General features: G+C 47.6%; 12 protein-coding genes and 1 non-coding gene across 14 annotated transcripts, besides 3 other annotated features; 4 read left to right on the forward strand and 9 right to left on the reverse strand.

The window, feature by feature from the left end:
* Nucleotides 1–366: 366 nt before the first annotated feature.
* On the forward strand, nt 367–1,651 carry TSTA_076010 (glycerol dehydrogenase (GldB), putative). Its single transcript, XM_002341576.1, has 2 exons — nt 367–926; nt 986–1,651. Exons 1-2 carry the CDS (start codon nt 519–521, stop codon nt 1,535–1,537), a joined length of 960 nt encoding a protein of 319 aa, XP_002341617.1. The 5' UTR covers nt 367–518; the 3' UTR covers nt 1,538–1,651.
* Nucleotides 1,652–1,722: 71 nt separating this feature from the next.
* Nucleotides 1,723–1,745: a sequence feature (AT_rich).
* A 12-nt stretch (nt 1,746–1,757) lies between these two features.
* Nucleotides 1,758–1,848, reverse strand: TSTA_076020. The gene has a single exon. It is a non-coding gene; the product is annotated as a tRNA-Glu (tRNA).
* Nucleotides 1,849–1,907: 59 nt separating this feature from the next.
* Nucleotides 1,908–4,111, reverse strand: TSTA_076030 (uncharacterized protein; the record flags this gene model as incomplete). Its single annotated transcript, XM_002341577.1, has 3 exons — nt 1,908–3,480; nt 3,554–3,903; nt 4,041–4,111. 3 exons carry the CDS (start codon nt 4,109–4,111, stop codon nt 2,039–2,041), a joined length of 1,863 nt encoding a protein of 620 aa, XP_002341618.1. The 3' UTR covers nt 1,908–2,038.
* Nucleotides 4,112–4,556: 445 nt separating this feature from the next.
* TSTA_076040 lies at nt 4,557–5,570 on the reverse strand. 2 transcript variants are annotated; one of them, XM_002341578.1, is made up of 3 exons: nt 5,422–5,570; nt 5,034–5,345; nt 4,557–4,964 (listed from the first exon to the last, which is right to left on the reverse strand). In XM_002341578.1, the coding sequence occupies exons 1-3, from the start codon at nt 5,429–5,431 to the stop codon at nt 4,906–4,908; spliced, it is 381 nt and encodes a 126-aa protein (XP_002341619.1). In that variant the 5' UTR covers nt 5,432–5,570; the 3' UTR covers nt 4,557–4,905. The 2 variants fall into 2 exon arrangements, with proteins under 2 accessions (XP_002341619.1, XP_002341620.1); XM_002341579.1 differs by having other exon boundaries at nt 5,034–5,570.
* Nucleotides 5,571–5,679: 109 nt separating this feature from the next.
* TSTA_076050 (uncharacterized protein) lies at nt 5,680–7,957 on the forward strand. The gene is made up of 4 exons (XM_002341580.1): nt 5,680–5,898; nt 5,951–6,060; nt 6,123–6,921; nt 6,977–7,957. The coding sequence occupies exons 1-3, from the start codon at nt 5,836–5,838 to the stop codon at nt 6,868–6,870; spliced, it is 921 nt and encodes a 306-aa protein (XP_002341621.1). The 5' UTR covers nt 5,680–5,835; the 3' UTR covers nt 6,871–6,921; nt 6,977–7,957.
* On the reverse strand, nt 6,993–9,197 carry TSTA_076060 (glutathione transferase, putative; the record flags this gene model as incomplete). Its single annotated transcript, XM_002341581.1, has 7 exons — nt 8,894–9,197; nt 8,252–8,840; nt 7,920–8,071; nt 7,679–7,856; nt 7,534–7,617; nt 7,125–7,462; nt 6,993–7,077 (listed from the first exon to the last, which is right to left on the reverse strand). Exons 1-7 carry the CDS (start codon nt 9,097–9,099, stop codon nt 6,993–6,995), a joined length of 1,632 nt encoding a protein of 543 aa, XP_002341622.1. The 5' UTR covers nt 9,100–9,197.
* A 547-nt stretch (nt 9,198–9,744) lies between these two features.
* On the reverse strand, nt 9,745–10,995 carry TSTA_076070 (uncharacterized protein). The gene is made up of 3 exons (XM_002341582.1): nt 10,752–10,995; nt 10,521–10,638; nt 9,745–10,390 (listed from the first exon to the last, which is right to left on the reverse strand). The coding sequence occupies exons 1-3, from the start codon at nt 10,755–10,757 to the stop codon at nt 9,966–9,968; spliced, it is 549 nt and encodes a 182-aa protein (XP_002341623.1). The 5' UTR covers nt 10,758–10,995; the 3' UTR covers nt 9,745–9,965.
* Nucleotides 10,996–11,207: 212 nt separating this feature from the next.
* TSTA_076080 (uncharacterized protein) lies at nt 11,208–12,946 on the reverse strand. The gene is made up of 3 exons (XM_002341583.1): nt 12,313–12,946; nt 11,986–12,249; nt 11,208–11,915 (listed from the first exon to the last, which is right to left on the reverse strand). Exons 1-3 carry the CDS (start codon nt 12,702–12,704, stop codon nt 11,585–11,587), a joined length of 987 nt encoding a protein of 328 aa, XP_002341624.1. The 5' UTR covers nt 12,705–12,946; the 3' UTR covers nt 11,208–11,584.
* A 30-nt stretch (nt 12,947–12,976) lies between these two features.
* Nucleotides 12,977–13,032: a sequence feature (T-rich).
* A 1,614-nt stretch (nt 13,033–14,646) lies between these two features.
* On the reverse strand, nt 14,647–16,351 carry TSTA_076090 (ATP binding protein, putative; the record flags this gene model as incomplete). Its single annotated transcript, XM_002341584.1, has 2 exons — nt 14,647–16,114; nt 16,270–16,351. The coding sequence occupies 2 exons, from the start codon at nt 16,349–16,351 to the stop codon at nt 14,973–14,975; spliced, it is 1,224 nt and encodes a 407-aa protein (XP_002341625.1). The 3' UTR covers nt 14,647–14,972.
* A 276-nt stretch (nt 16,352–16,627) lies between these two features.
* On the forward strand, nt 16,628–19,165 carry TSTA_076100 (cell cycle control protein (Cwf19), putative). Its single transcript, XM_002341585.1, has 2 exons — nt 16,628–17,967; nt 18,026–19,165. Exons 1-2 carry the CDS (start codon nt 16,708–16,710, stop codon nt 18,848–18,850), a joined length of 2,085 nt encoding a protein of 694 aa, XP_002341626.1. The 5' UTR covers nt 16,628–16,707; the 3' UTR covers nt 18,851–19,165.
* A 90-nt stretch (nt 19,166–19,255) lies between these two features.
* On the forward strand, nt 19,256–20,813 carry TSTA_076110 (glyoxylate reductase). Its single transcript, XM_002341586.1, has 5 exons — nt 19,256–19,496; nt 19,570–19,784; nt 19,851–20,260; nt 20,318–20,557; nt 20,623–20,813. Exons 1-5 carry the CDS (start codon nt 19,456–19,458, stop codon nt 20,719–20,721), a joined length of 1,005 nt encoding a protein of 334 aa, XP_002341627.1. The 5' UTR covers nt 19,256–19,455; the 3' UTR covers nt 20,722–20,813.
* Nucleotides 20,814–20,881: 68 nt separating this feature from the next.
* Nucleotides 20,882–23,872, reverse strand: TSTA_076120 (C6 finger domain protein, putative; the record flags this gene model as incomplete). The annotated part of the gene is made up of 3 exons (XM_002341587.1): nt 20,882–22,080; nt 22,151–22,583; nt 22,868–23,872. 3 exons carry the CDS (start codon nt 23,870–23,872, stop codon nt 21,194–21,196), a joined length of 2,325 nt encoding a protein of 774 aa, XP_002341628.1. The 3' UTR covers nt 20,882–21,193.
* Nucleotides 23,623–23,787: a microsatellite.
* An 853-nt stretch (nt 23,873–24,725) lies between the features above and the next one.
* TSTA_076130 (formin binding protein, putative) lies at nt 24,726–25,781 on the reverse strand. The gene is made up of 2 exons (XM_002341588.1): nt 25,673–25,781; nt 24,726–25,619 (listed from the first exon to the last, which is right to left on the reverse strand). Exons 1-2 carry the CDS (start codon nt 25,694–25,696, stop codon nt 24,783–24,785), a joined length of 861 nt encoding a protein of 286 aa, XP_002341629.1. The 5' UTR covers nt 25,697–25,781; the 3' UTR covers nt 24,726–24,782.
* Nucleotides 25,782–26,411: the final 630 nt, after the last annotated feature.

Genomic DNA, 26,411 nt, shown 5'->3' on the forward strand with positions numbered 1-26,411 from the left:
GGCACTGCTTTTCCAGGTTGACTTAACTGGAAGATCCTCCAATAGTTGAGACTCAAAGTTGAAGAGTTTTCGCTAGACCAGAAGAAACTCAGGAAGATTCTTAAAGATTTCTTAATGGTAGGAAAAATACCTAGCTGTACGGCGATTACCGGACGGTGTTGGGTCAACGAGGGAGCAGTCCGTGAAACATGACGGAATGATTCAATAACGACATTCGATCAGATTCCGGGATTGGTAGACAGGTGGGAAATGAGACAAAATAAGAAAATTCCATGATGCAACAGCTTCTGCGCAGGTCAACTGGCGGCATTGGGTAAAGAAAGGTACCTGGGAGCTATGTAATCCGTCCTTTGGTAAAAAATATACATAGCTACCCCGCGCAGCCACCAAGCCATTTCTCCTACACCTCTCCCTCATCAATTGATTCTTCCCCTATAGTTCACCTAGACCAATACGTACATATACAGATCTATTACTTTTTCCATCAAGGTATTATTTATTGTTATATTGACAGTACAATGTCGGACGGCAAGACATTCACACTCCAAAACGGCGTCAAAATCCCCGCCGTCGGCTTCGGCACTTTTGCCAACGAAGGCGCAAAAGGCGAAACCTACAAGGCCGTTACCCACGCGCTGCGCATCGGATACCGTCACCTCGATTGCGCATGGTTCTATCTCAATGAGGACGAAGTCGGTGATGCGGTTCAGGATTTCTTGAAGGAGAACCCGTCAGTCAAGCGCGAGGATATCTTTATCTGCACCAAAGTGTGGAATCACTTGCATCGCTACGACGATGTGATTTGGTCGTTTGAGAATTCTTTGAAGAATCTCAAGGTGGATTATATTGATTTGTTCCTGGTGCATTGGCCCATTGCTGCCGAGAAGGATGAGAAGAGGATGCCCAAGATTGGTCCTGATGGAAAGGTACCGTTGCCTCGTACAAACCGCCCCCCCCTCCCAAAAATATAGCTAACATTGAATAGTACATTATCCTTAAAGACCTGACCGAGAACCCAGAAGAAACCTGGCGCGCCATGGAAAGCATCTACGACTCCAAAAAAGCCCGCGCCATTGGCGTCTCGAACTGGACAATCAAGGGCCTCGAACAAATGAAGTCCTTCGCCAAGGTGATGCCGCACGTCAACCAAATCGAGATTCACCCTTTCCTCCCCAACACGGAATTGGTTGAATATCTATTCAAGAACAACATCCTCCCCGAGGCCTATTCCCCACTAGGTTCACAGAACCAAGTCCCAAGCACCGGCGAGAAAGTCAGCGAAAACGAGACGCTCAAATCCATCGCTGAGCGTCGCGGTTATACCCTGGCTCAAGTGCTGATTGCATGGGGTATTCGACGTGGATACGTCGTGTTACCGAAATCCTCGACCCCGTCGAGAATTGAGTCGAATTTCAAGTCGGTGGAATTGTCCGATGAAGATTTTGCGGCTGTCAATGCCGTGGCTGATCACCGTCATTGCCGGTTTGTGAATATGAAGGATACTTTTGGGTATGATGTTTGGGCCGATGAGGCTTAATCTCTATGTCATGTTTCTGGAATCTAATGAGTGTTATTTATGAGACGTTTGGTCAAAAAAGAATGAAGTTGTATATCATCTATCTCATTGCAGATAAAAAAAAAGCTTAGATCGCCAACATGACAAACAACCTATAATTAATCAATCCTTATAAACAATAATCAAGCTAAAAGTATCAAATATGGATAATATAAAAAATATAAAAAAAGATGATCGCATATTCCGATACCGGGAATCGAACCCGGGGCTAGCCGGTTGTATCAGAGGAACTCAGATGAAAGCGGCTTATGTTACCGTTACACCATATCGGATTGATGTTAGAGCAACAATTTATGTGATATATAAGCCATGCTTACACGAAAACTGGAATAGAATTATCATGCTAAACACATACAAGAATAACAAAACTCAACATCGGGGGGTATCAACAATCAATAGTACTGTACTAAACTTGCTGATCAGGACTACAGTCAATAAGAAATTAAACAAACAAAATCAGACTCATACTGCCGCCCTCCTGGCTCGCACTCGTTTTACTATTGGTGTCGCTCCTGCCGCAGATGTTGCTGGTGTTGAAGATACGGGGGGTTTGATGAGCGTTTTGCTTCTTGGGATGCCGCTGATCTTGGGCAGAGATTGTTGACTGCTTGGGGCCTGCTTCGTAGCTGTCTTTGTGGTTGGCGCTGCAGCAGGGACAGTATCTCTAGATGAACGACTAGACGATGACTCGGAAGTACTCTTCAACCTTGGAGTGAGCTTCTTACGTTTCGGAATCGGAGTGCCAGCCGGCATGGGCTTGAAAGCTCGCGCGCTTGTGTCGTCGCTACTAGAAGCTGGCAGATTGATCCTGCGCACCTTCTTGCTTGGTGTTGCTGGTAGAGCTTGCGTTGTGGCTGCTGTCGACTTGCTTCCCTCACGTCGAGACGAACTGCTTTTCTTCTTGCTGGGAGAAGGAGACTCAATTGACACCGAGATTTTCTCCGGTGCATATTCAACCAGTTTATCTTCTTTCCAGCACACTTGTTTGGGTTTGGAAGACCTCTTGCGAGGCGACTGCCGAGATGTATCCTTTTCTTCAAGCTGGGCAAACGGTTGCATTGTTCCGTCCTTTCGCTCGTGCTTAAGTATAGCCTGCAGCAAATATCTCGGAAGCAGCGCATTACCCTTATTACGGCGCGTGTTTTTGCGGGTTGTAAGCGCCAGTTCTTGAGCTTCTGTTCGTTGTAAAAAGACAAACTCCGTCCCGTTCGCACGTCGTACTGGAATCTGATTTGGTACTGCTGGTCGTAGACTACGTGTTTGCTGGGTAGTAGGTTTCGTGCGAGTGCTACGGCGACATGCAACTGTTGGCGACGACGTAAAGTCTCTAGTATCATCATTCGTCGGTTCTGATGCATCGGGAGATTCTGGTAGTTTCTCGGTTTTGACGGGAGTCAAGATTACTGGTTTCTGAATAGACGGCGAGTTGACATCCAGCTCCTCAAGAGCTCGGCGCGACTGTACCGCTGGCGAGCTTACTTCCATCTTTTGACGAGCCTCACTCTCTTCACATGATGCCATTACGGCGTTCGCTGCTCGTTTTGCTTGAGCCCGCGATAAGAATTCACTCAACAGTGCCACGTCTTCGCCGTCCAAAGAGTTCATACGCAGAGCCGATCGCACTAGACTTGGTTCCTGCTTTGCAATAAGTTCTCGTACTTCTGCTGAAACCTGACCACCTTGCGCATCTATCGCCAGATCAACAATCTCAGAAATAACAGCACTTCGGTCGGTATCATCATCATCAGACGTGTTATTCTCCTCCGCGTCGGCCGCTGCGGTCAGGCCAACAGGTTGCGAGAATTCGTCCAATGATTGTGCCAGATTATCGCCATCCGCCTCATTTTCATCTTCCTGGCCATTCGCGACCAATTGTTGATCTTCAGGACGACCGACGAGTTTGCCTAGTTCCGGTAATTAGTAACCTATCGGGTACAACCTGCACTGTATGCAGATAATAATCATCCAATCGCTCACGCTTTCTTTTTCCAATCTCCAACTCCCATTTGGTCTCCAAGAACGAACCACCCCGCTCCGTCTGCATATGTGCTAATACCCGTTGACGTTTTACTGCACGAAGATACGCCGCATTTGCCGACTGACTGATTTCATTCGCAAAGTCACTCTCCTCAATTTGACTGGTTGCAGTAGACGGCGCCGTGCGCGAGCGAATCGCCTCCATGCTCTTTCTGAACCGCTTCCAAATTTTGCGCGATTTGTGCCGTGCTAAGAATGGGGTGGATGGTTGACGTTCCCAAGATCGTAGAGGGATTTTCTTGCCAGGCGCGGTCGGCGCAAAGTCGATTTGATCCGTGAGTTGGGTGATGCTATATCTCCCTACCGTCAGTCACTGTTTTGCTGGTTGAAATTGTCGTTCGACGGCTTTGGAACACGCTTGAAGCGCATCATCCAGGATTGATCACAGGAAACCGACAAGTCGAGAACAAGGTGATTGAAGACCTACAACATTGGTAACACCGTTTGAGACGCTGGAATAGCCGCATTGGCTGTGCTGGTCATTTGAATACCCTCCATGTCTCCCACACAGACGCGCGTGTGGATTCGCTTACTGGAATGTGCAATGTCAAATTCTTAATATGCCGGTAGTCTTCAATTCCCCAATCGCGTAAGCCTCTGCTATTCGATATGACGTTCACATGCGGGGAAAGAATGAGAGCTAAACGCGAAGAATGTTGTTGTTTTTGTCTTGCGGAAGAATACCAATCGAGGATAACACAGGAAGACGGTATGGTACGTAGTATGCAGCGCTAAGAAGTCAAGAAACGAAATCGAATGTTTATATGAGTGATAATCATGCTCTGTTATGATAGTTCATACAGATTGCGTTGTTGAGAGGGAATTGATTTTGGGAAGTTTACTAAGGAGTAAAGTCGCGTGGTTGGCCGACTATTCCCAAACAGTGGCGTTGCCGTGCCAACCATCTACCACCGATTACAGCTACTCAATGGACGATATACTTATATGTCAGTTCATTATTTCATTTTCATAAAGCTATCGTGAGTCTTGACTCTGGTGTGTATGTTTCGTCAGTCCTCCCTGAAGTAACAAATTCTGGTGGTGCATCATTAAGGACATGTTCTGGTTGACTGTATGATCAGGTCGAATTGACCTCGGTTATGAGGACTTTTGCGACGTACGCCGGAACCACGACTGTCCTTTATGGGTGTATCATACGTCTTGATGTCAAAGAACCATTTTTAGTTGGAACGTGAGATACGTTCCGACCTGGCTTTGGAGACGATATATTCCATCGCTTCGATAGGCAGGCAACAGGCTAGAAGTAGCCCGAACGCTCAAAGCATTTCTTTCTATCCCCTCGAAAGACTTTGTAACATATCCGACTCGTCGAATGGATCGCCAAATTCACCTGATCAGATAGTCCTAAATGTCAATAAACCAAACTCCAATAGTATGGACGACAGACGGAGAAACTCACGCAAACTAAACTCTTGATCAACCACATGCTCCAAAGCCCGACTATACTCCTCCTGTGCGCGCTGATTCTTCCACGATGCACCAGGTGCATCTTTGCCTTGCATTCCCGGTTTGCTGTCTCCAGGACGTTCTGCAGCTAACTTGTCGAATACAGCTGTTAAGGAGGAGCCAGCGCCGCCAGAGCTTTCATGATGTGATGCTGTTTGTGAGCCGGGAGGAGAGAGTTCGGTGGGTTTATCGAATGTTGGCGTACGGGTACCGACTGGAGAATCGGATCCGGAGGAGGAGAGCATTTCGGAGTCACCGTCGAGGTCTGTATTGATTCAAGTTAGCTCGGAGTCTGGATGTAGTGTTACTACTGTAAGAACGTAGTATAGAGCGACACGCACCAGCAGACATAGCGACAGTCGGATTGGGTACGTGAAGACTCAAATTCGCGTTAGATGTCCAGATATGTACTGCACATGCTATCAGGATAGGAGATGTTCAAGGCTTAAAAGAATGAATGAAGATGGACGCTGATTAGACAAAGTGGTCCGCCCCGCATTTTATTGCTGGCACACTTCCAAAAGGCGGGCAGGCTAGACCCAATTTTTGTACAACGACAAAACCATCTGATGCTTTCTTCCAGTCTCAACAGCGAGCGCATATCATGACGGAGTAAACACTGGGGTAAACGGTCATAGTATATATTGTTCGCATTGCGCATCGCCGTTATCTTTTTCCCCAGCATCGTTGTTCATACTTGACTCTGTCGCTCGGCAATTTTTCTTTTCTTCGAACTTTCCTCCAAGTACTTCATCATGAGCAAAGAACAGAAAGATGTTCCTGATGCATGGGAAGCGGACTGGGAGAGTTTGGCTGATGTATGTCTCCCTAGCATTATCCATGAAAATTGTGTACTGAACAAGAGTCTAGAATCAAGATCAGAAACCTGAGACACCACCGAAAAAAGTGTCCTCAAAAGTAACCAAAGCACAACGCAGAGCGGCGCAAGCAGAATTCAACAGGAAACTATGGGAGGAAGCGTATGTTCTATACATCTCCTTCTGAACTGAGTGGAACGACAATCTGACGTTGAATTTCAAAGTGAAACACCACAGACATTCCACTATATCGAATCCCGCTCCGCAGTCCCGTTAAAACAAGATTTCAAACCTGCCGTCACAGTGCTCAGCCGTCGACCCCAAATCGCCGTTCGAAACAATAACATCGATGCAGCGGGCGAAGGAATTTCGAATCTGAACATCAATGGCAGTGGTGCCAATCTGTCAGACTCCGACGAAGAGACCAATAAACCTCCGGAAATGACTCCGGAGGAGCGACAAGCCAAAGCTCTCAGGGATAGAGAAGAGAAACAACGTAAATACGAAGAAGCTAGAGAGCGACTGTTTGGGAATTCATCTACGCCTGGATCCAATACTTCATCACCGGGTGGTACACGTCCATCGTCGCGGAATAGAGATTCCGGGTTTGATAGTAGTGGTACTCGCGGTGGTAGTGGTGGACGTGGAAGGAATCGAGGTCATGGCAATAGAGACAGGGACAGCAACAACAACAACAACAGTAATAATCGCGAGAAACGCGATTCTCCAGGTGGTACAGGGAAGCAGAGACAGTTATATGATCCGGGTTATTCGACCAAGCCAAATTCATCGACTTCTTATTCACAGCGAAGACCACCACAGCTTCCTACAGAGCGATCGGATGGTGAACAGCAACAGCAGGCTATAAGACCCTCTAGAAACCCCAGAGGTCCTGACGGGAGTGGACGGGGCGGGTTTGGGTTCAGTCCTCGCGGTAGAGGTACTCTGGTTTCTCGAGATGCTTTCGCTTAGGTCTATTCGGACCGAAATGCAAGAATACAAAACAAGGAGCATCGAATTATGGTATTACCTACATATCAGATGGTGCAGGGTATATTCAACTAATTCAGATTGATAGTAAAACCTGAGACGGACTAAGGCAGACTCCTGCCGCTGTTGATCGCATTCGCCAATTGCGAAGTGTTCGGTCGGTTTTCTGCACATTTCAACTCAGTCAACCTTTTCAGATTAGTGTCTAAATTTGGCACTTAAACAAACCCGAATACCTCTCATAGCTTTCCAGGTAAAGCTCATCACTACTGGTCGTCGCCATGACATGCTCATTTTCCTCAATGGCTTGGATCCACCTACCCAAACGACTCCCCATCGCTGGCTCAGTCCATCCTCGATACGGTTTTAGGACGCGACTCAGACGAAGTACCCAGGGCGCAAGCTGGATATCAACGTATGACATGCTAGGACCGAGGAAGAATGGTCCGTGAACGTGCGACGCGTTGACCAATTTCTCAATATCTTCCTGCAATTGCGCAGCATTCTGACTTTGATTTTGAGGGTTTTGCTCCATCAGGACTTTGTAGAAGCTAGGGACTATGTGGCGATTGATCTGCATGAACAATATCCCAAGTCAGCCTTTCGAGAAGTCGATTGCACATGTCATAAGAAGGGGAGACGAACATGATCGGCCCATAATCGGCAATGAGCACGAAGCTTCGCATCACCCGGAGGAAGAAGGGGAGTCCCTTCATCCAAATCTTCCAACTATTTCACACAGCACGTTAGAAATGACTACCAGCAACTCAGCCAAAGGAAAAGGACGTACATATTCTAAAAGCACGCTACTCTCATAGCAGCCCCAATTACCATGCAGAAGAGCAGGGACCAATCCACGAGGGTTAATAGCCAACAACTCTGGTGGTTTCTCATACGGATCAACCTCTATATACTGATAAGGAATATTTTTGACTTCAAGCGCAATCCATACGCGTTGGACGAAGGGGCTAGAGTTTGTTATTCGCTGTCTTGAACAGATATCTGGCAGAAATTATGGATGAATAACGTACCAGAAACAACTTCCAAATAATTTAAGATCATTTTCTTGCGATCGTTTAAGGACAGTGGTGTGGGCTTCACCAGTTGCCTTTTTGTGATAGGTCTTTGGCTGAGCCTGTTTGTGCTGGTCAGCCATGGTCGATAAGCCAAAGAGAAGATGATTCTAGACTGTAAAATTCCGATGTGGAACAGACGAAAAATGTAGTCTTTGAGATGTAAAAGTGCAATCTCAATCTCAACTGACAGTTGAAAGTAGGGTAAATATGTGACGTAGGCATGAACCCCACGCTGCTACCATCCCTGACATTTGCCAACCACAAGAAAATAAAAATATATCACTTACCATGGCCTTCTTTTCGTCCTTCGACTTCTTGAGCAGATACCTATGTACACTGTTTTTCTTGACACGGTCACTGTCCTCTAAGGTATGCCTATGACCACCACCAATCCCATCGGTCTTCCCATTTCCGCCGTTACCATTTACTCGCTGGATGGTATACAGTTTCTGACCACCGGCCGCAAGAGAAGAGTTCTCAGCCAAGGCAGGATCGGGAGTCAGCATGCCAAAAGGCTGAGAGCTCCCACGAGCATCACTCCCTCCGTCTGGGAAAAACAGAGTTGTCGGGCTGGCATGGTTGTTACCGTTGCTCGTCAATACTGACGAATCGATTCCACTCTTCTGGTGATTGGATATATCAGCCATAGTAGCTTCAGGGAAGTATTCCGTGATCTTTATTTTCACGTCGCAAAGATCCCGCTCCCGGGCGACTCGTTTGCGTTTCTTTTTATTGGGATCATCGGATTTGGGTGTCCCCGAGGGTCGTCCCTTGAGGCGACAGTCCCAATAGTGAGAGACGAATGGTTTGCGTTTGTATTTCTGCGTGGAGCGATGGGAGTAGATATTGTCGACATGTGGGAAATAAGTTTGGAATCTAGCATGGTAAGGTCCAGATCAATATTATACGAGAAGATAAGTAGGACGTACTGCTCTTCAGTCAATGTAATAGGTTCATCAACATTGAACAACCGCTCTCTCCAAGCATCAAGATCAGGCGGGTTCAGCACTATCTTCATGCCTCCTAGATGACTATCTTTGATTTCAGCAGCTGCGTCTAAGCCGTCCCCGCCCACTTGCAGAGAGGTATCATCATTCTGCACGCCGCTCTTCGCGTTAGGTAAGGATGAAGACATGGATGCTGCCACCCACTCCAGCTCGCCATGACTATTATTCCACACCTGCGAGATTGCCCGACCTGAACCGATCTGGGTATTGGTTGTCAGGTCATGGGCTGATCGCGGTGGGGGAGCTATATCATATCGGCCGTTGGCATTATTGAAATGCTGCTGCTATAAGGTGAATTAGTAATCATAGTCAAGTACTTAAGTAACACTCATCAAGGGATATATGTATGATACTGACAAAATTGCTCACAGCTTGTAAGCTGTGATCTATATCCCCGATGGCAGAAGAAAAGCCCTGAAAGGACTGGGTGTCATGAGGATTGAAGCGGGAAGATAACTGTGAGCTCAAAGGGAGACTGGTAGGTAGATGCGGCAGCTCCGAGCTGTCCATAACAGTAACGGATAATCAATAATTTAGCTTAAGTAGTGTAGATGGTAACAAATACTGAGTAGTAGTAATCATGAGCTAGGCTATAAAGACTTGTGTTGAAGCGGCACTGGATTCTCGGTCGGCGATTTGGGTGGAGAGCGGACGGCTTACAAACATTGGACAGGTCGGGCTGGATTATTGATTGTCCGCTTATCGGCTGGCCCCTTACTTGCGATAAGGATATGAGCTTCGACTCGGAAAATAATCTGTTGAACTATACAGTGCGAACAATGAGTATAATTACAGGATACGTACTCGCCAGTATCATACATTTTTGTTGTCTCATCACCGGCTTGTGATATCAGATCCATACAGCCCCTGGATAAATGCAGATTGATCTCATTGAATGACTCCAAGACCGTTTCTTGATGCCATTAAAGCAGCATGCATCTTTCACCCTTCCGTGTCCAACAACTTCTTCCATTCTATGAAACAGAAACAAACCTTACAACCTCTTCCGCTCCGGATGTCTCTTATCAGCTTCAGCATTTTTGAACGGAAATCCAGACGTCCTCTTATCAGCCCCTGTCCTCCGACTAATGCGTCCCTTACTTGTGCCAAAAAGCATGCACCAAACTCCCACAGCAGCCACAACACCCGATCCAACCATACCTAGACCCAATGCTGTCTGACTCCTGGCAAGGTACCAGGTGTAATTGTAGAAAGCTAACGTAGCTTGAAACAAAGTTGTGACTAGCACCGTTGGCACGGCGTAAGGGGAGCGAGCATTCTCGTTTTCGGTGGATGTAGTAGTGGTGTCAACGCCGCCGACTGAGGATCCCAACGGCACTGATCCCGTGAGCAGGATGGTCAGTGTTGCAACTGCAAGTAAGGCCAGACCGAACGCTCGGGAGAGGTAGGCTTCGACATCTACCAATGACAGTCAGCCATCACTCAAAACAGACTGACAAGGTTTATTTTGTTCCAAGATCCAGAACCTGCAGTGCAACCTCGATCGAAATCTGCAGGACGAAAAAAAAGAAAGAAAGTGGGCACTAACCTGAAGGAGGTCGAGTGTCATCAATCAACAGCGTTATGATCAATTTGGGGGTCGCAACTAAAGCTAGACCCTGCAGCGCTAGCCACGCGCTTGAGCCATAGGTGTACAGGTTGAAGACCTGGCCCAAAGAGACAGTCAGAATCTAATGGTAGAACAAGAAAAAGCATGGTTCAGCCGAGGAAGTATGACTCATTTGAGACTGCATCCGTTGAACGTTCCGGGATAGCTCACATCCATGTTCAGAACTTGGTTGGTTGGCAATAAGCTCCCCGTCCGAGTGCTTTGCTCTGATTCAGTCGATCTGCGGGACAACACGATAGTTGGGATCGAATATAAGGCTGGGAATAGCCCTGTTCAGGAAATAAACGATTTATGCAGCTCCTTTTCAAACTTGACCTCGATGAAAGTCTTCTGTTGGAATGTTTATCGAAGAGAAATTGTGAAGACTGTGGGAGACTGAACTGTCTCCTTTGATCAGGTTGGGAAGATGCCGTTCGGTCTATGATGTAATGTTTTGTCGGTTTGCATTAGTTACTATTTCCGTACTACGGAGTACGTTACTCTTAAAACCACTATAGCTACGTAGGTATCGATCGTACATGGACTAAAATTTAGAACAAGATCTAAGATCGAGTAGTGGAGAAGCTGAAGCAAGTACGACTCTTGTTTACGTTGTTCGTTGCATATGAGATCCGAAACTTTAACATTCATTGGTAGGTAGAGAATTGAGATTTTGTCCAAGATCTAGTTACTCCATAGGTATATGCAAACTGCATTTGTACACGACGCGCAATCTCCTTCCTGGCTAAGATACCGGCGTGTATCAGAGCCAGGAGTAAATGTAATCCAAGTTCCGACGAGCCCGAAATTCGTAAAAAAGAAAAAAGAGGCAAGTGTAGGAGAAACCCAAGCATGCCAGTATATATACCCCGCAGATATGATCCCTCAACGCCGTATCATCCGGTGACCGTATGCAATCATTCTCTTGTAGATGTAAATAAAGTCTGTAGCATTGAAAAAGATGCCAGTATCTGACGATAAACGTGATGGACCGCAGAAAACCACTAATTGATCCCAGCGAAGACCGCGCCAGCGTCGTTGACTGGTTCTACAACCCGCGCTGGATTGCCCCATGCCACACTAGCTGGGGGAATGTCTCTGGTGACAATAGACCCAGCGCCGATGACTGAGCCCTTGCCTATCGTTACGCCGGGAAGAATGGTCGTTCCGACCCCTATCCAGCAGTCATCCTCGATCGTAACCGATTTGGCGAACACCTTTCCACTCCTGCGAGACATGATTTCCTTCTCATGGAGCTCAGTCACAATGGTGACGTTCGGTCCGATTAGAACTCGATTACCAATAGAAACAAGCCCACTGTCCATGATTCGTAGACTGTAAAGAGGCGTGTGTGAGTAATGAGCAGCCAGCCACGAGAGAAATAGAAATAGAAGGAGGAACAGACTTCACGTTTGCATAGAATGAATCACCAATGGTGATATTACAGCCGTACTGGAAGTGGAATGGGGGTTCAATGACGGGTCCTTGGCCAACGGTTCCAATGACTGTGCGTAGCAAACGCTCACGCTCTTTGCGTAGCCCCATAAAGAGCTCATGCAAGGGTATCGTGTCGTCCTTTAGGATATCATCGTCAACATTGTACCTGGCACAGAACTGTCGTGCCTCAAGTTTCTTAGCTTGAAGCACAGGGCAGGAGATGACTCGGAAACTATATCAAATACGTTCAGCACTTCTGTTCCACAGGGCCCGTTCAGCATAGGACTCAACCCACGTCAGTCCTGCTACCATCTTCTTATATTCCTCGCTGTCCGGCGCTCCAGTTCTCGCTCTTGTGGGAGAAACGGGTCCAAATGTTTGGTTGGCCATCGTGCTCGCTCTGACAAGGGTATGGTGCTGGACAAACTCTGTCTCTGTATCACTGGAAGTCCTCGACTCCAACTTCTTGTTGGTGCTCAAGTCTGACTCTTCTGAGTCAGGTCGCTTCGGATGACAGTCGCTCTCTCGACGACCGTTGTTGGTGTAGAAACGACGCAGCCATGCGGTCAATTTATGCAACGACCGTCCCATAGCCTTAGTACACATCGGTGCCGGATAGACGTGTGATTCTTCAGTTGCTGTCAGGAAAAAGGTCGGAGCGGTCACTGATTGGATGTCGACTAGCATGCAAATACAAACAGCCTAAAGGGTTAATTTAGGGACATAAGATAGTTAAGATGGCCCAGTCTGGGTACAGAGATCGCAGGCACAGAGAAGGGTCAAAAACAAAAAGGGAAGCAAAAGCAAAAACGAGACGCGAAACAACCAGCTTCTCATATCATAGCTGCTGCTGACGTGGTTGCATTCTTTTCTCTTGAATAAACGAGAGGAACGAAGATGTCTTCTTCTTTGTCGTGCCTTGGTGTGTGCCTCTCTAGACTCAGGGTCTTGCGTGTTACTTTTTTTTTCGTGTTTGCTTTTTTTTTTGCTTTTTTTTTCTCTCTTTGCTTTTTCTAGCCTGACCTGTTTCCTCCCCCTCACCCTCCGTCGGAAGAAGTCACGGTTCTGCAAGCAAGGAAGGAGCAACCTCCTGTCAGTCAGCGCCTTCCTTGCCTAGCCCGTCTGTAGAAAATGCCCAAAACAGCACGACCAGTCTGGACCCCTTCACCTTCACCCTCACCTTCACCTTCACCCTCTTCTTCTTCTTCTCTTAGTAGAAAACTAGACCTTCGTCTGACGCGGGGGAAGAACTTCTTGTTTTCCCCCGACAATCCATGCATATAGTAGGACCATTGAGGGGCACTCGAGTCTTATTATCGCCTAGTCGGTGTCAATGCTTGTCACGTAGAGGCCACTCACAGCTCGCCTCACTCCCTTGACTCCCTTCAGCTTCATGCAAGCAGTGCCAGGCCCAAGCCGCAAGACGTATGTACGTCCATACATACGTGCTGGTCCCCGGGCGAACTAGAATGCAGAAGGCACAAGTCAATCGCATCCACAGGTGGGTCATGGAAATAATAATGCTAATGTCCTGGTCATACTAGGATGGATATGGCAACGCGCACCTAACACTAGTAGTTACATGCACAATGCGATTGCGGAGACCCAGCGTACAACCACCTTCCCGCGAGCTGATCCTTGCGCTCGAGCTTCTCGCAAATAGGCTGGATTGGAGATTCAGTGTCGTGTCAGTAACGTGGATGACTCCCCCTGCAAGTGCGACAGCTGCTCTATCCGTATACTGCTACTCTGGCACCCTGCAACAGCGGTTTCGGTCAATCATCAAAATCCCAGGAAAATGAATCTGTTCGTATGAATCATGATCGATCGAGGGGCCGATCCTCGTCAACGAAGATAGACTCTGGTGCTGAAACGGCTGTTCCCGAACGCCAGAGGGATTCCGCTATCGCCGACACATACAAAACGACCACAGGCTGGCCATCGACCGTGACGCCAACGTCTGCCAGGAAATTCAGGATATCAGTGCCATTACCCAAAAAAAGTGGCCCCTGCAGCCAAAGGCTGAAGGATGAGTCAGGGTTCAGTACAACACAGAATTAATGACTCTACGGAAAGGACGCCATCCTAGTACGGGGTCCCCCGTACTCCGTACTGGGCGCCATCGCCAATGGAAGATGTCTTTGACGAGCCAGGCCCGATACAGAAGTGTCCCTCCCCCTCCCCAAACATCTAACGCTAGTTCATGTACGATCATTGAACAGCCCTCGCTACGCTATTATTAGTCCGGATAGGGATCTCCGGCAACAGAAGACGCGGTCTGAGTAACTGAGACATCGCAATATTCGGTGAGGCCCAGGGAAAATGTTCACATTACATAGTATATGGTAGCCTGGTCGTTACGACCTCACTTAGAATCGACGGAAGCCTCGATTCTAGGCTTCTGGCACCGCCGCTCCAACGTTTCGGAACCATGTGGAGATTCCGTACTCCGTACAAGATAGTGATACCGTACAAGATGGCACCCGATCAGGCCGGTCAATACAGGAAATTTTGCATGCGGCGTCGTGCTCTTCTCCACCAATGACCGCAACAGAAACACTCTAGAGCGGCCGACTAGGAAAAGCTGGATCACGGCTGGGACGAACATGACGACAGGTCGCCAGACAAGCGCATTAAAAATTGACAGCGCCAAAGGAAAAACTGATCAGTGGAGCCCAAGGAAAAAGAAACGGCCTTGCATGAAAATGCATAACCAAACACAGCCGAGATCTCACACAGGCAATGATATGTCATGGCATCGTCGCAGTTCCTCTTGAATTATGACCGTGACAAAATCCCCTTTGGATCGCCGGGTTATTCTATCATTTTGAGATGGCTAGTGACTCATGGGGGTTTAGCTGGAGATCCCCGGCGCTGCAGCAGTTATGCCTCGGCCGATCATGTGGGTACTTATCAGGAAAGAGGAGGTCAAAGAAATAATCTAGTATCTCTTTATTAAGGCTGACTGGCTCGAAGATATCTCATGAAACTGATGTCTTGATCAGAAGGCTGAGTCTGAGAAGTATCTGCCAGCGCTTGCTGATAGCGTGAGGCCAGACCGACATCCGCGGAAGCAGAGTCCTCTTCCCCTAAGGAGCCGTCGCTTTCGTCGGCGCCAATCGCGTCGTCGCGTCCGTGTGGGTCCTCCTCTGCCTCACTTACAGTCTCTGCCAATTCGTCCTTACCCCTGTTCGACACAGCCATATCTTTCATAAGCTTACCCAGCTCGATATCGCGTCTCTTCGTAGCCTGCTCCGCACGTTCGTTCTTTTTGCGCTCGAGCTCCGGTCGATAATCACGTTCAAACTCTTGTCGCTTCTCTTCCACGGCACTAAAGAACTCGTCGATGCCATCTCCAGTCATCGAGCTCACCGCAACGACGCTCAAATGCCGGTAGAATTCCTCAAGCATTAAGCTCATACTATTGAGTAAGGATCCCATGTAGCCGCTACCCGCACCGAAGCCACCGCTACCACCTTCCGCACCAAACGCACCGGCATCCTCCTCCTGGCGTAAAGCAGTCTGGAAAGCATCAAAGTCGGTCATCCAATCCTTGGCGAATTCTGCATCCTGTACGTCCGTCTTGTTAAAGACTAGTATCATAGGAAGCTTGGTCTTATAGAGGATACTGCACGCATAGAGCATGTTACTCATAAAAGTACTAGTGGAGCTTGTTCGAGGTGTGTCAATCACATATGCAATGACAGTTGGAAACGAGGACGCAAGAGTCTCCAACAGGATACTTCCGGATGCACTCCACACGAACACTTCGATCTGCCCAGGGGTATCGACCAGGATGTGTTTAATCGGCCGTCCACTGGGATTAGCGGGATCGACCGGTGCCGTCCGTTTTTCCAAGAGACCGATGATCTGGTCTACTTTTGTCGCAAACAGGTTAAGTGAAGTCAATATTCCTCCGTTGGGACCCAGGTTGTACTGTTTCATAACTTCCTTATAGTTGATCGAGTCGCGGATGTCGATGTTGCTTTCGAACGGCACGGAGTGGACTGCCGGATCCAGGTTGAGGACGTAAGGGGTTTTCCCTTTGGAATGAAGATGTGAATTAATTCGTTGCATGAAAGTCGTCTTTCCTGAGCCTAAGAGGCGGTCAAAGTTCGTGTCAGTCTTTGCTTCGATTTGACACGAGGTATCGCTGTATGCAATGACAGATTTTCAACGGCTCTCATGACACAAGATTCGCAACCATTCCGCTTATAGAGAACATAGGAAAATGAAATATCTTTCTTCTTACCTGCCATGCCAACGCATACTATGGTTACTGGCGAAGTAGATTCACCTGCAGGCGCTCCTGCTGTTGTGGTTGCCGCCGCCATGTTGCACGCAAACTGCGTTGTTATGAAGCCAGATTCCAAGTACTTATCACAGCAGAGAATCAGATATCGCCCATAAACAGTAAGAGGCAAATTTCGTAAAGACTACTCTGGCAGTTGAGTATACTCACGCGATGCTGTCCGGTTGATAAGCAAAGTCCGTAGGTTTCACCGCGGGGCGAGAAACTTTTGGGTTTTGTCCTTGAGCAAGTGGGGCCCCTTACTCTTAACGTCATTCCTTCCTCGGACAGCTCAACGACAGCTTTCTTCTTTTTGGATAACTCACTACTTTGTCAACGATACATCCATGGCTACGCCATGAATCCACTACAAGCAGGCTGAAACTGGAAACCACCATTATGACGCTAGAAGACTTTGAAAAATCGCTTGCGGAGGATCGCCAACGGAGGGACTCCGAAAACCACAAAGACCGCTCCCGATCACGCCGCCATCATCATCACCATCATAGGCATCATCATCGCAATTCGTCTAGAACACGCGACAGACATAGCGATCGAGGCGAAGACAAAGACGACGACCGCATACATAGGCATAAAAGATCGCGAAGAGACGAAAATGACGACGAGGGCGAGAGCTCTCACAAGAGACGGCATCGCCATGACCGCAATCATGGTGATGATCTTGCCCAAGACGAGGTCGTAGAGTCGGCTGTCAAAGTCAGTGCGCATGACTTGAAACGTGATTCATGGATGCAGCCACCCTCTGCCGACGATATCGAGTATAAACACAGACCGGACAAAAGCACCCAAAAGCAGCCTGAGTCGAGATCGCTCAGAGCCGATGTCGAATTGAAAATCCACGATAAGGAACTTAATACCCATCTACGTGATATAAAGGAAGAGAAGTCTCCCGAGAAGATTGAGAATAAGCCTGCGCAACATGAAGTCAATTATACCTTTGGCGATGCGGGTTCACAGTGGAGAATGGTAAAATTGAAAGCTGTGTATCGAGAAGCCGAAGAGTCAGGCAAAAAGGTGGAAGATGTCGCAATTGAACGATATGGCGATTTACGGTCTTTTGATGATGCTCGAGAAGAGGAGATTGAACTGGACCGCAGAGAAAGGTACGGAGAGTCATATATAGGAAAGGATAAGCCCAGCGGAGAGCTCTTTCAAGAAAGAAAGCTCGATCAGGGCGTTCACAGGGATCCTCAAACCCGTGATCCTCGAGATATAGAATCTCCTGTTAGAGAACAAGGCAAGCCGATGGACACCGTTGAGCCTACGAAAACAACGCAGCATCTGGATGCCACTGCCCTCAACAGGCTTCGCGCAAAAATGATGAAAGCAAAATTAAAAGGCTCGCCCGAAGCAGCCGAGTTGGAGGAACAATATAATGCGGCAGCGGCCTTGATGGCGAACCGGAAAGAAGGCGACGTTGTTGTTCTCGGTGTTATGGAGAACAGAATGTTAGCCGGAAGCTCTAGAAGCGAAGTCAAACCCGTTGAAAATCGCCGAGGCCGTGAACGTGGTCAAGTAGAGGAGAATGAGGATATGTCGATTGAAGACATGTTGGTAGAAGAGCGACGCACGCGCGGCCAAGCCGGCGGAGAAGGTATGCGACTCGCAGAAAGGATTGCAAAGGATGCCAAATTTGATGTAAGTCGGAGCCAATGCATTACACCTTAACGTCCATCTATTAACATCAAGGTTTTAGAATGATTTGGAATACATGGACGACAATGCGGCCAAACTCGCTAGACGAGTACAAAAATCAGAACTAAACTTAAAAAATATAGCCATCAGCGAGTTCCACAAGATGAACAGAATTTTGGATAATTGCCCACTGTGTCATCATGAAGATACAAATACACCCCCAGTGGCCCCGATTGTGTCATTGGCAACACGTATCTACTTGACTTTGCCAACGGAACCTGAACTCAGTGAAGGAAGCGCTAGTATTGTTCCCATCCAACATCGCACGAATTTGATGGAATGCGACGATGATGAGTGGGAGGAGATTCGCAATTTCATGAAGAGCCTCACGCGGATGTACCATGACCAGGGCCGGGACGTGATCTTCTATGAAAATGCAGCGCACCCAGATCGAAAACGTCATGCATCCATGGAAGCAGTTCCTCTACCATATAGTTTAGGAGAAACCTCTCCAGCTTTCTTCAGAGAATCTATACTGGCGGCAGATGCTGAATGGACGCAACATCGAAAATTGATAGACACACTAGCAAAGTCTAAACAGGGATTGGGCAAGCTGGCTTTCCGTCGGACCTTGGTGAAGGAAATGCCATACTTCCATGTTTGGTTCGAGCTCGATGGTGGCTTAGGTCATGTTGTGGAGGACCCTCACCGATGGCCTCGTGGGGATCTTTTCGCCCGAGAGACGATAGGGGGGATGCTGGATCTTCCTCCGGATATTATTAAAAAGCAAGGCCGGTGGAATAAAGGCGGTGATCGACGAGTTGAGCCTTTTCGAAAACGCTGGCGAAAGTTCGATTGGACTCGCGTTCTCACCGAGGGCCAATAGTGGGTTTTCTCACTAAGATCCCATGTTGACAGAGGGCGTGATCCGGGCCAACTCATTTTACGGATCACCCTAGGAGTTCATCTGTTCGCTGAATCCAGGTTTCAATTTATATGTTTCGCGACCAAATACCTGAACAGCTCCGACATGGCTATCACAATATGACAACCCAATCTATGGCTATTAGAATTAGGTTCTACGATCTGTACACCATTCTGCAATTTCATATGACCCAAACCCACCAGTTGGATGAAGTTCCTAAAAACAACATCTTTCAATAAATTGTACCTGGCCATGCCTACGTAGTAACAGAAAACCATTCGGCCGATTCGAAGATCTTGCCGTTCCCCCAATACCCCGCACTTTAATTGGAGGTTGAATGCGCGAAGTCAACATCATTTTTTCTCCAAGTGAGTCATGTCAATTGAGATTCTCTTATAAATCCAGATTATAGATATTGATTAGAAATATTGATTAGGAATCTTTGTCAGGACGTTACATTTCGCTGAATCTGGGAATTAATTTTAAGTCAGTTGAAGGGCTGATTATATTGGCAGACCATATCGATTGACGGTCCGATCCCACGGTACATTAACGTTATAAAAAAAATGTCTCGGCCAAAAGTTCTCCTTCTAGGAGATATACAGCAGTAAGTCTCCCAGCTACAAAGAGATATGATACTGTGACTGTATCCTGGAAGCTTTCATACTGACATACCACAGCGCCCGCAAATCATGGGAGGCTCTGAACGACATCGCCGACCTCATAACCACAAAGGCAACCAACCGCACTGAATTCATCCAAGAATGCAAAGACGGGAAGCTGGATGGCGTGGTAGCGGCATATCGAACTTTTGGCTCAGTTGCCATCACAGGTCTGATTGATGAAGAGCTTGTTTCGGTCTTGCCAAAATCTTTGCTGTTTCTTGCGCATTGCGGTATGCATATCTCACTCCCTTTCCCTTCAGGAACGAATGGCTGATCGGATCTGAGGGAAAACTTAGGAGCTGGATATGACCAGATAGATGTTCACGCCTGCAGTGAACGCAAGTCACCTATTCGAGTCTCCAATGTCCCCACGGCTGTCGACGATGCTACCGCTGATGTAAACATTTTTCTTATCATCGGCGCCATTCGAAACTTCAACACGGGTATGCAAGCTCTTCGGCAAGGGAAATGGCGCGGTGACCCTGCGCCTCCACTCGGTCATGATCCCGAGGGGAAGGTTCTTGGTATCCTGGGCATGGGCGGGATTGGACGTAATCTGAAAAAGAAAGCGGAGGCCTTTGGGATGAAGGTTATTTATCATAATAGGCGGCAGCTTAGTGAGAACATGGCTGTGGGCGCGGAGTATGTTACGTTTGATGAGTTATTGGCGAAGAGCGATGTGATTAGTTTGAACTTACCCCTTAACGTGAGTACACCCATGCCCTAGCAATTTGGCCCATGAGGGAGGGCTAATTTGGTACAGAAAAACACATACCATATCATCGGCAAACCCGAATTCGACAAGATGAAGGACGGCGTTGTCGTCGTCAACACAGCTCGAGGAGCGGTTATAGACGAAGCAGCTCTCGTCGAAGCTTTGGATAGCGGTAAAGTCTTTTCTGCTGGCTTGGATGTCTTTGAGGAAGAGCCCAAGATTCATCCGGGTCTTTTGGGGAATCCCAATGTTATGTTGGTGCCCCATATGGGGACTTGGTCTTACGAGGTTTGTTCCCTATCACTATTCCTGTTTTTTAGGTGAAGCTAATTATGACCGTGATTCGTTTCTAGACTCATACTGCAATGGAAGAATGGGCGATTAGTAATGTACGCCAGGCGCTTGAGAAGGGAACATTGAAGAGTATCGTACCTGAGCAAGCAGATCTTTAGACGAGGTGTGCTATTTCTTCCTATATATTTGTTCGATGAGCGGTATTTTACTATAGAGCGCAAGAATATAGATCGTTTCTACATGTAACCTTTAAGAACACATTTTTTCGTCATTGATGTATTCAATGTTTGCACTTAGGTAGGTTGAAAGTGTTATAATGAGGACTCGAACAAGTTGCATTGATCTCTCGATCATAGACCGCATGATCCTTGAAAATACTGGCGCTCTAAATCAAGATCCAAATAAAAGGGTATAGTCACACAAAGAGCACCGTATTCTCCCCTTCAGTGGGAAACGGGAAGACCATTGCAGGAGACAACAGTAAAAAGACATAAACGCCGTGTCTCCATAATACATGAATAAAAAGAATGTAAAGTCTTCTCTTTTTGAACACCTTAACGCCATAAGCTAGTATGTTTTATCAATCAAAATTCCATGCATTCGCATCATCGAGTTCCATCGTCAATCGTTTCAAGCACGTGGCAGCAGGATGTTTTTCAGCTCCCATAATCTATGGACCATGCCGCATAGACGTTTTACAACTTGCGTTGTACCTTTGTCTTTAGACTCGTCTTCAATGAATCTCTGTGCGACGATGAGCTTCGTATTCGCGTTCCGCTCGTCACTAGAATTTTCTGGTCTATTTCGGGGTTGGAAGTCTGACAGACGTTGGCCCAGATGTCGTCCAATAGCCATGGAATATAACACATCTCGGTTCTCAATTTCGTCTAGCAGCGAACGACAACGAGCCAAGGTCTCATCAATCTCAACAGCGGATGAAGCCTCGTTATCGTGCAGTGTAAGAAAGTGTCCGATACAATTCCAGAAATTCAAAGACCGAGTACGTAATTGGACTTCAAGAGGGTTTAGATTTGATGGCGGGGGGCGAGTGAGATCTGCTCGTAATGGGTTGTCCTTTAGATGATCATCGGTGATCAGAGCTTCCAGAATATCAAATCGATTTGCCGTCGTAAGCAAATCGTATTCCTGCGTGGGTTCCGTGCTGCCATTTCGCACAAGGTTACGAGCCGAACGGCAGATAGACATGGTATCCCACACAACAGACGCCTCGAAACTCTCCACGCGTCCTCTGACAGCGACATCATCTATTTTTGGATCATTGAAAGCATCAATAAGAGCCGAGTACTGTGCCATGAGTTGCGCATTTGTCAACAACTGAGACAAGCCTTTGTCGCGAAACCATCGTGTTTCTAAAAATCGATCAATGGCTGGCGCGTATGTATGAAGGTAAACAGTCTGTATCTGATCCAAACGGGCTTGCTGAATAGGAACGATAGGATACGGCGGAGGCGGCGCGATACCTTGAAGCGCCAAAAGGTCCTGTATCTTTACCTTTTCTGCGATTGAAGAACAGTTAGTGCCTGGCTGCCCTATGCAAAATAGAGGATTATTCCATGGTAAACGTACCTTGTCGACCGACTTGACCGGAGAGCGGCATGAGTACTGGTGTCGATAGATCGGGTGTTCCCACGGCTTGTGAAATGGAACTGTCAATCGTATCCTGTACACTTGCCATAACCGACATAGTATCACTTCCCTCCACAGAAGGCTCGACAGGCCCTTGGCGATTGCTATTGGATTGGTCAAACGACTGGATAGAAGAATCCGACTGGACAGAGGGAGCGAAGGGCTGAGCTGAAGCGGGGATGTAACCTGGGGGCGCGGAAGGATAAGGATTGCTGTTATGATTTTCCTGAGGATTCACGACAAGCGAAGGCTGGGGTATGCTTGCAGGTCGTATATCGGAGGGTGGAGGTTGTGGTCGAAATCCCGGGTCGTAACCTAAACATTCGCGTTTGCTTTTGACACAGTTGCGGCACACTGGATGACCTTCGTCGCACTTTTAGAAAATTACCAATTATGCGTTAGCAACATTGCGCAATCCCACGGTCCGCTCTAATTGAGAGCTATGAAGGGGAGAAAAGATCAGAGTGGAAGCGACAGAGGTCGGCGGGGCTCTATGCAAAGTGGGATGGGAGCGCGAGCTAGTTAACGGAGGTAAGCGACACCACGAAACGTGGAAAATTCCCGCGTTCCCGCACCACATCCAAAGAGCTACCACCAACAACTGCTTATTTCCGACTCCTGTCTCTTCCCCTGAAAACTATGCAAATCATGTCTTACCTTTATTCTGCGCTTACGGCAAGTCAGACAGCCCGTCTTTGTCCGCCTCTTTACTTCTCGTTGATGCGCCCGTGAACGCGAGTTATTACCACCTGGAAGCTGATAACTCATTTGTGTCTGCATACCCATTTGCGCCATCTGTGGAGAATACGCCTGGTTATACTGACCCATTGGTTGCATGGGAGGCGCAGTAGTTGGATGCGGCGATCCCATGGGAGGTTGTGCTTGCATTGGTGGAGGATTCAATGGGGCATTCGGCGTTGTTTGATATTGTGACATTGGGGGAGGGGGAACCGGATTAACTGATGAAGGCTGTGATGGAGCTGATGTCGTTACCAGAGACGGAGAAGGAGGTACAGATAGAGGCGGCGCCGTAGGGGCTGTTGGAGGCAGAGACAAAGGTGTTTGCGTAGGCGCAACCGCAGGTCCCGTCGAAGGCGAAGGTGTGGGAGCAGCGGCCGGTGTAGACGAATATGTTTGCGAGGGTGCGTTCGTAGTTGCTACTGGAGGCGCAGACGATATTTGCGCCGCTGTAGGTGCTGGTACTGGCGCAGGGACTGTAGCTGGCGCATTGACTGCAGTAAATGAAGTAGCTGGGACATTTGCATTCGTAACATTCTGAGACGAGACAGGTGCGGTTTGAAGGCCATTCGTGAAGTCTGTGGTTCTTTCAAAATCTTCCGTAGAAATCGGTGGTAAAGGGGGAAACGATGGAGGAGGAGCAGTCGCAGAAACTGGTGGAGCTGCTGGAGGGTCGGCAGCGGGAGCGGTAGGAGCAGGAACCGCAGAAGCAGGAACAGTAGCAACTAAAGCCGCAGCAACAGGCGTAGGAGACGGGCTAGGCGCAGGAGCAGCAGCAGTCGTACTAGCTACTGGGGCGGGAGTTGGAGAAGAGGCAGCAGGAGCTGGAGCAGGAGCAGACGTAGAAGTATCGGTGGTAGCGGTAGCGGTAGGAGGAGAAGGCGACATCCCGTTGGGGATTTGACTTGACTGAGCCTCCGACATTGTGGAATGACTGCCCAGAATGAGGAACGCTTAGGAGTGGGCAAATTCGACGTATGTAGCACGGAAGTCGTGTTTTCTGTAGTCATGAAGTTTAGTATAGCTGCATCAGATCTAACAGAATCAAAGCGGCGATTTTGGGCGAGTACAGAAGCAGCGTTGGAAGCACCGAGTAATGCGAAAAATTCAGTAGCAAAGCTGCAACTGGAGTCCCATAGCAGTGAATGGAGAAGTGAAGGAGAACAATCCTGTCTTGCGTACCTAGGAACTCGGTCTAACACAGAACACCACTAGATATCATGCATGAGTATCATGACGCGAACAGCACAGCTGATGAACGAAAAGGAGATGCTAACCGATATATAATTGGATACGACATGTGGAAGATTGTGCGATTGATAATCATCTGAACGTTTGAAAACAGGTCCGGGGAGGTTTGTAGAAGCAGTGGAGATGTCGAAGTAGTGAGCTAAGATTTCTGCGGTTGGAAAGAAACCGCAAGTTCGAGAGTGGGACTCGAGGAATAAAAGATCGAAGTCGGAGGTCCAGAGTCAACTGCACCGCTAATATAGCCCAATGAGTCCAACAGGGCTTCGTAGATCAGCTTCAAAATTTAAGATGGCATACAAAATTTATATCGAGGCATTGGTTGGTTCACGAATTGCATTTCTTGAATAGAGTCCGGACCAGCATTACTAAGCAATGAAGGTGTCACCACCAATCACATTGTTCCATACTCTGAAATTCTATCCTGGATCATTCACACAAATTCATTAAGGACAATAATAGTATTTGTGCTCTGAAACGTGTGAAACGTCTTATCCAATGTGCACAGTTATGCTTAAGTCTATCATGAGCAAATCATAGCATATGGAATAAGTCTATGCCAATGCAAAGACTGTTAAGTGACATTTCATCGCTTTGAAGCCTTGTTTTTACGCCTTTTGAACACAGGAACATCGCCCACTGGTAATGATGGTGTCTCGAGAGAGTCTCCCGTGTCAGGTTCCTCCTTTTTCAATATTGTACTCGGGCCTGAGCCGTCTGGGTCTTTCTCCGTTTTCTCAACATCCCCTGATTCTGCTTGCTCCCCTGCTTTGATGGACTGTAATACCGTCTTCGGGTCCGGATCTTTTTTTTCCTTAACAGTCGTCGTCTTCATGAGAAGAGCATCAAGGTCGTCATCTTCGTCCTCAGTAGTGCCAGGATAATCTCGTGTCGTATTGCCCCATCCCCTATGTGTAGGTTTGGCGATCATTTGAGCCTCTTCTTCATCTTCCTCATTCTCTAATTTTCGCTTCCTCACGCCGATATTAAGTTTGGTGGACTCTGCTTCTTCCTTGCTTGGTTCAACCGGTGTTATTCTTCGTTCTGATATAGTCTGCCAGTCTCCCGCAAGGGCCATTTCTCTTCGATATTCTTCGGGCACAGCGACACCCATTTCTGCTAGCTGCGCGATCTGCTTCTTTCGATCTTCCGCGGTCACTTGTCTTGGTGCAGTGGTTGACGTTGTCGCCGCAGGTCGGTTTCGTGTCGCATCTCCAGCTGGTTTCCCCGAAACGAGGTTTCGAAGTCTCTCTACTTCATTTTTGGTTCTCTGGCTCTCCTTTTCTTCGCGCTCCTTGTTACGGTGAATGTCTCGGAGAAATCGTTTCAGATTTCCTTGGTGTTTGCCCGTGGCTTCATGCTGTGTCTTCTCGAATGGGGTATCTCGGACGTAGATCTGACAGTGCTTACACCAGTATTTCGGCTATTGTCGCATTAGTAAATACTTGATAATAAATCAAAACAAAATTGACGCACCGTTGATTTCCAATATTCTGCCATTTTGTTCGATTTTTGCAGGTTGTCTGCTGTGAAGGGTGGTGTGGTGATGTGTGGTGACGGTATGACGTTGGAAGTTGAAGAAACCAAAATGGCGGCGGATCGGAGCTATCTAGTTCTAAGTAACCTTATTTGCACGGCATCCAACGACAGCCGCCTACAGAAAAACCATAACTATATCACCCAAATCGCTCAACTTATGCTCCATTGGTTGGCTAGAATCTCATGTGTACTGGGAGAACTACCATTCTCTAAGTAGGACGACGGCTAGCCACCAGAAGTGAACTGGAAGCCGAGATTGACCCAGTCCCTAGTGAGTCTGAAACTGATTCACTAGCATGTGAGGAGTGAAGACCATAAGGAAGCTGACAAGTATGAAAAAGAAATAGGCTATCATGTCTGAGAATCTTCTTGTGACGTCCAGTGTAGATGCTCATTAGCATCTCAATTGTTTTTTCGGCCTTTTCTGTCCTCAGCCCTGAAGTATGGTATGAATTGCGTCGATTGAGTATGCAGTGTATTCTAACCCACACTGAGACTGGGCCGGAAAGTCTATATAATAGCTGACATGATTGCTATCTTCAACGAATCTATAACTATGAATGTTGAACGAAATCCTGTTTTCTTCTCAAAGCCGGGCAAGGACATAACTTGTTCTTCCTCGAACTTTGCCTACCCGAACTGGTCGATATATGCTACAGCCAACTCAGTTCTCTGC

This window comes from Talaromyces stipitatus, genomic scaffold (genome assembly GCF_000003125.1).
Source record: "Talaromyces stipitatus ATCC 10500 scf_1105507295523 genomic scaffold, whole genome shotgun sequence".
Taxonomy (NCBI): domain Eukaryota; kingdom Fungi; phylum Ascomycota; class Eurotiomycetes; order Eurotiales; family Trichocomaceae; genus Talaromyces; species Talaromyces stipitatus.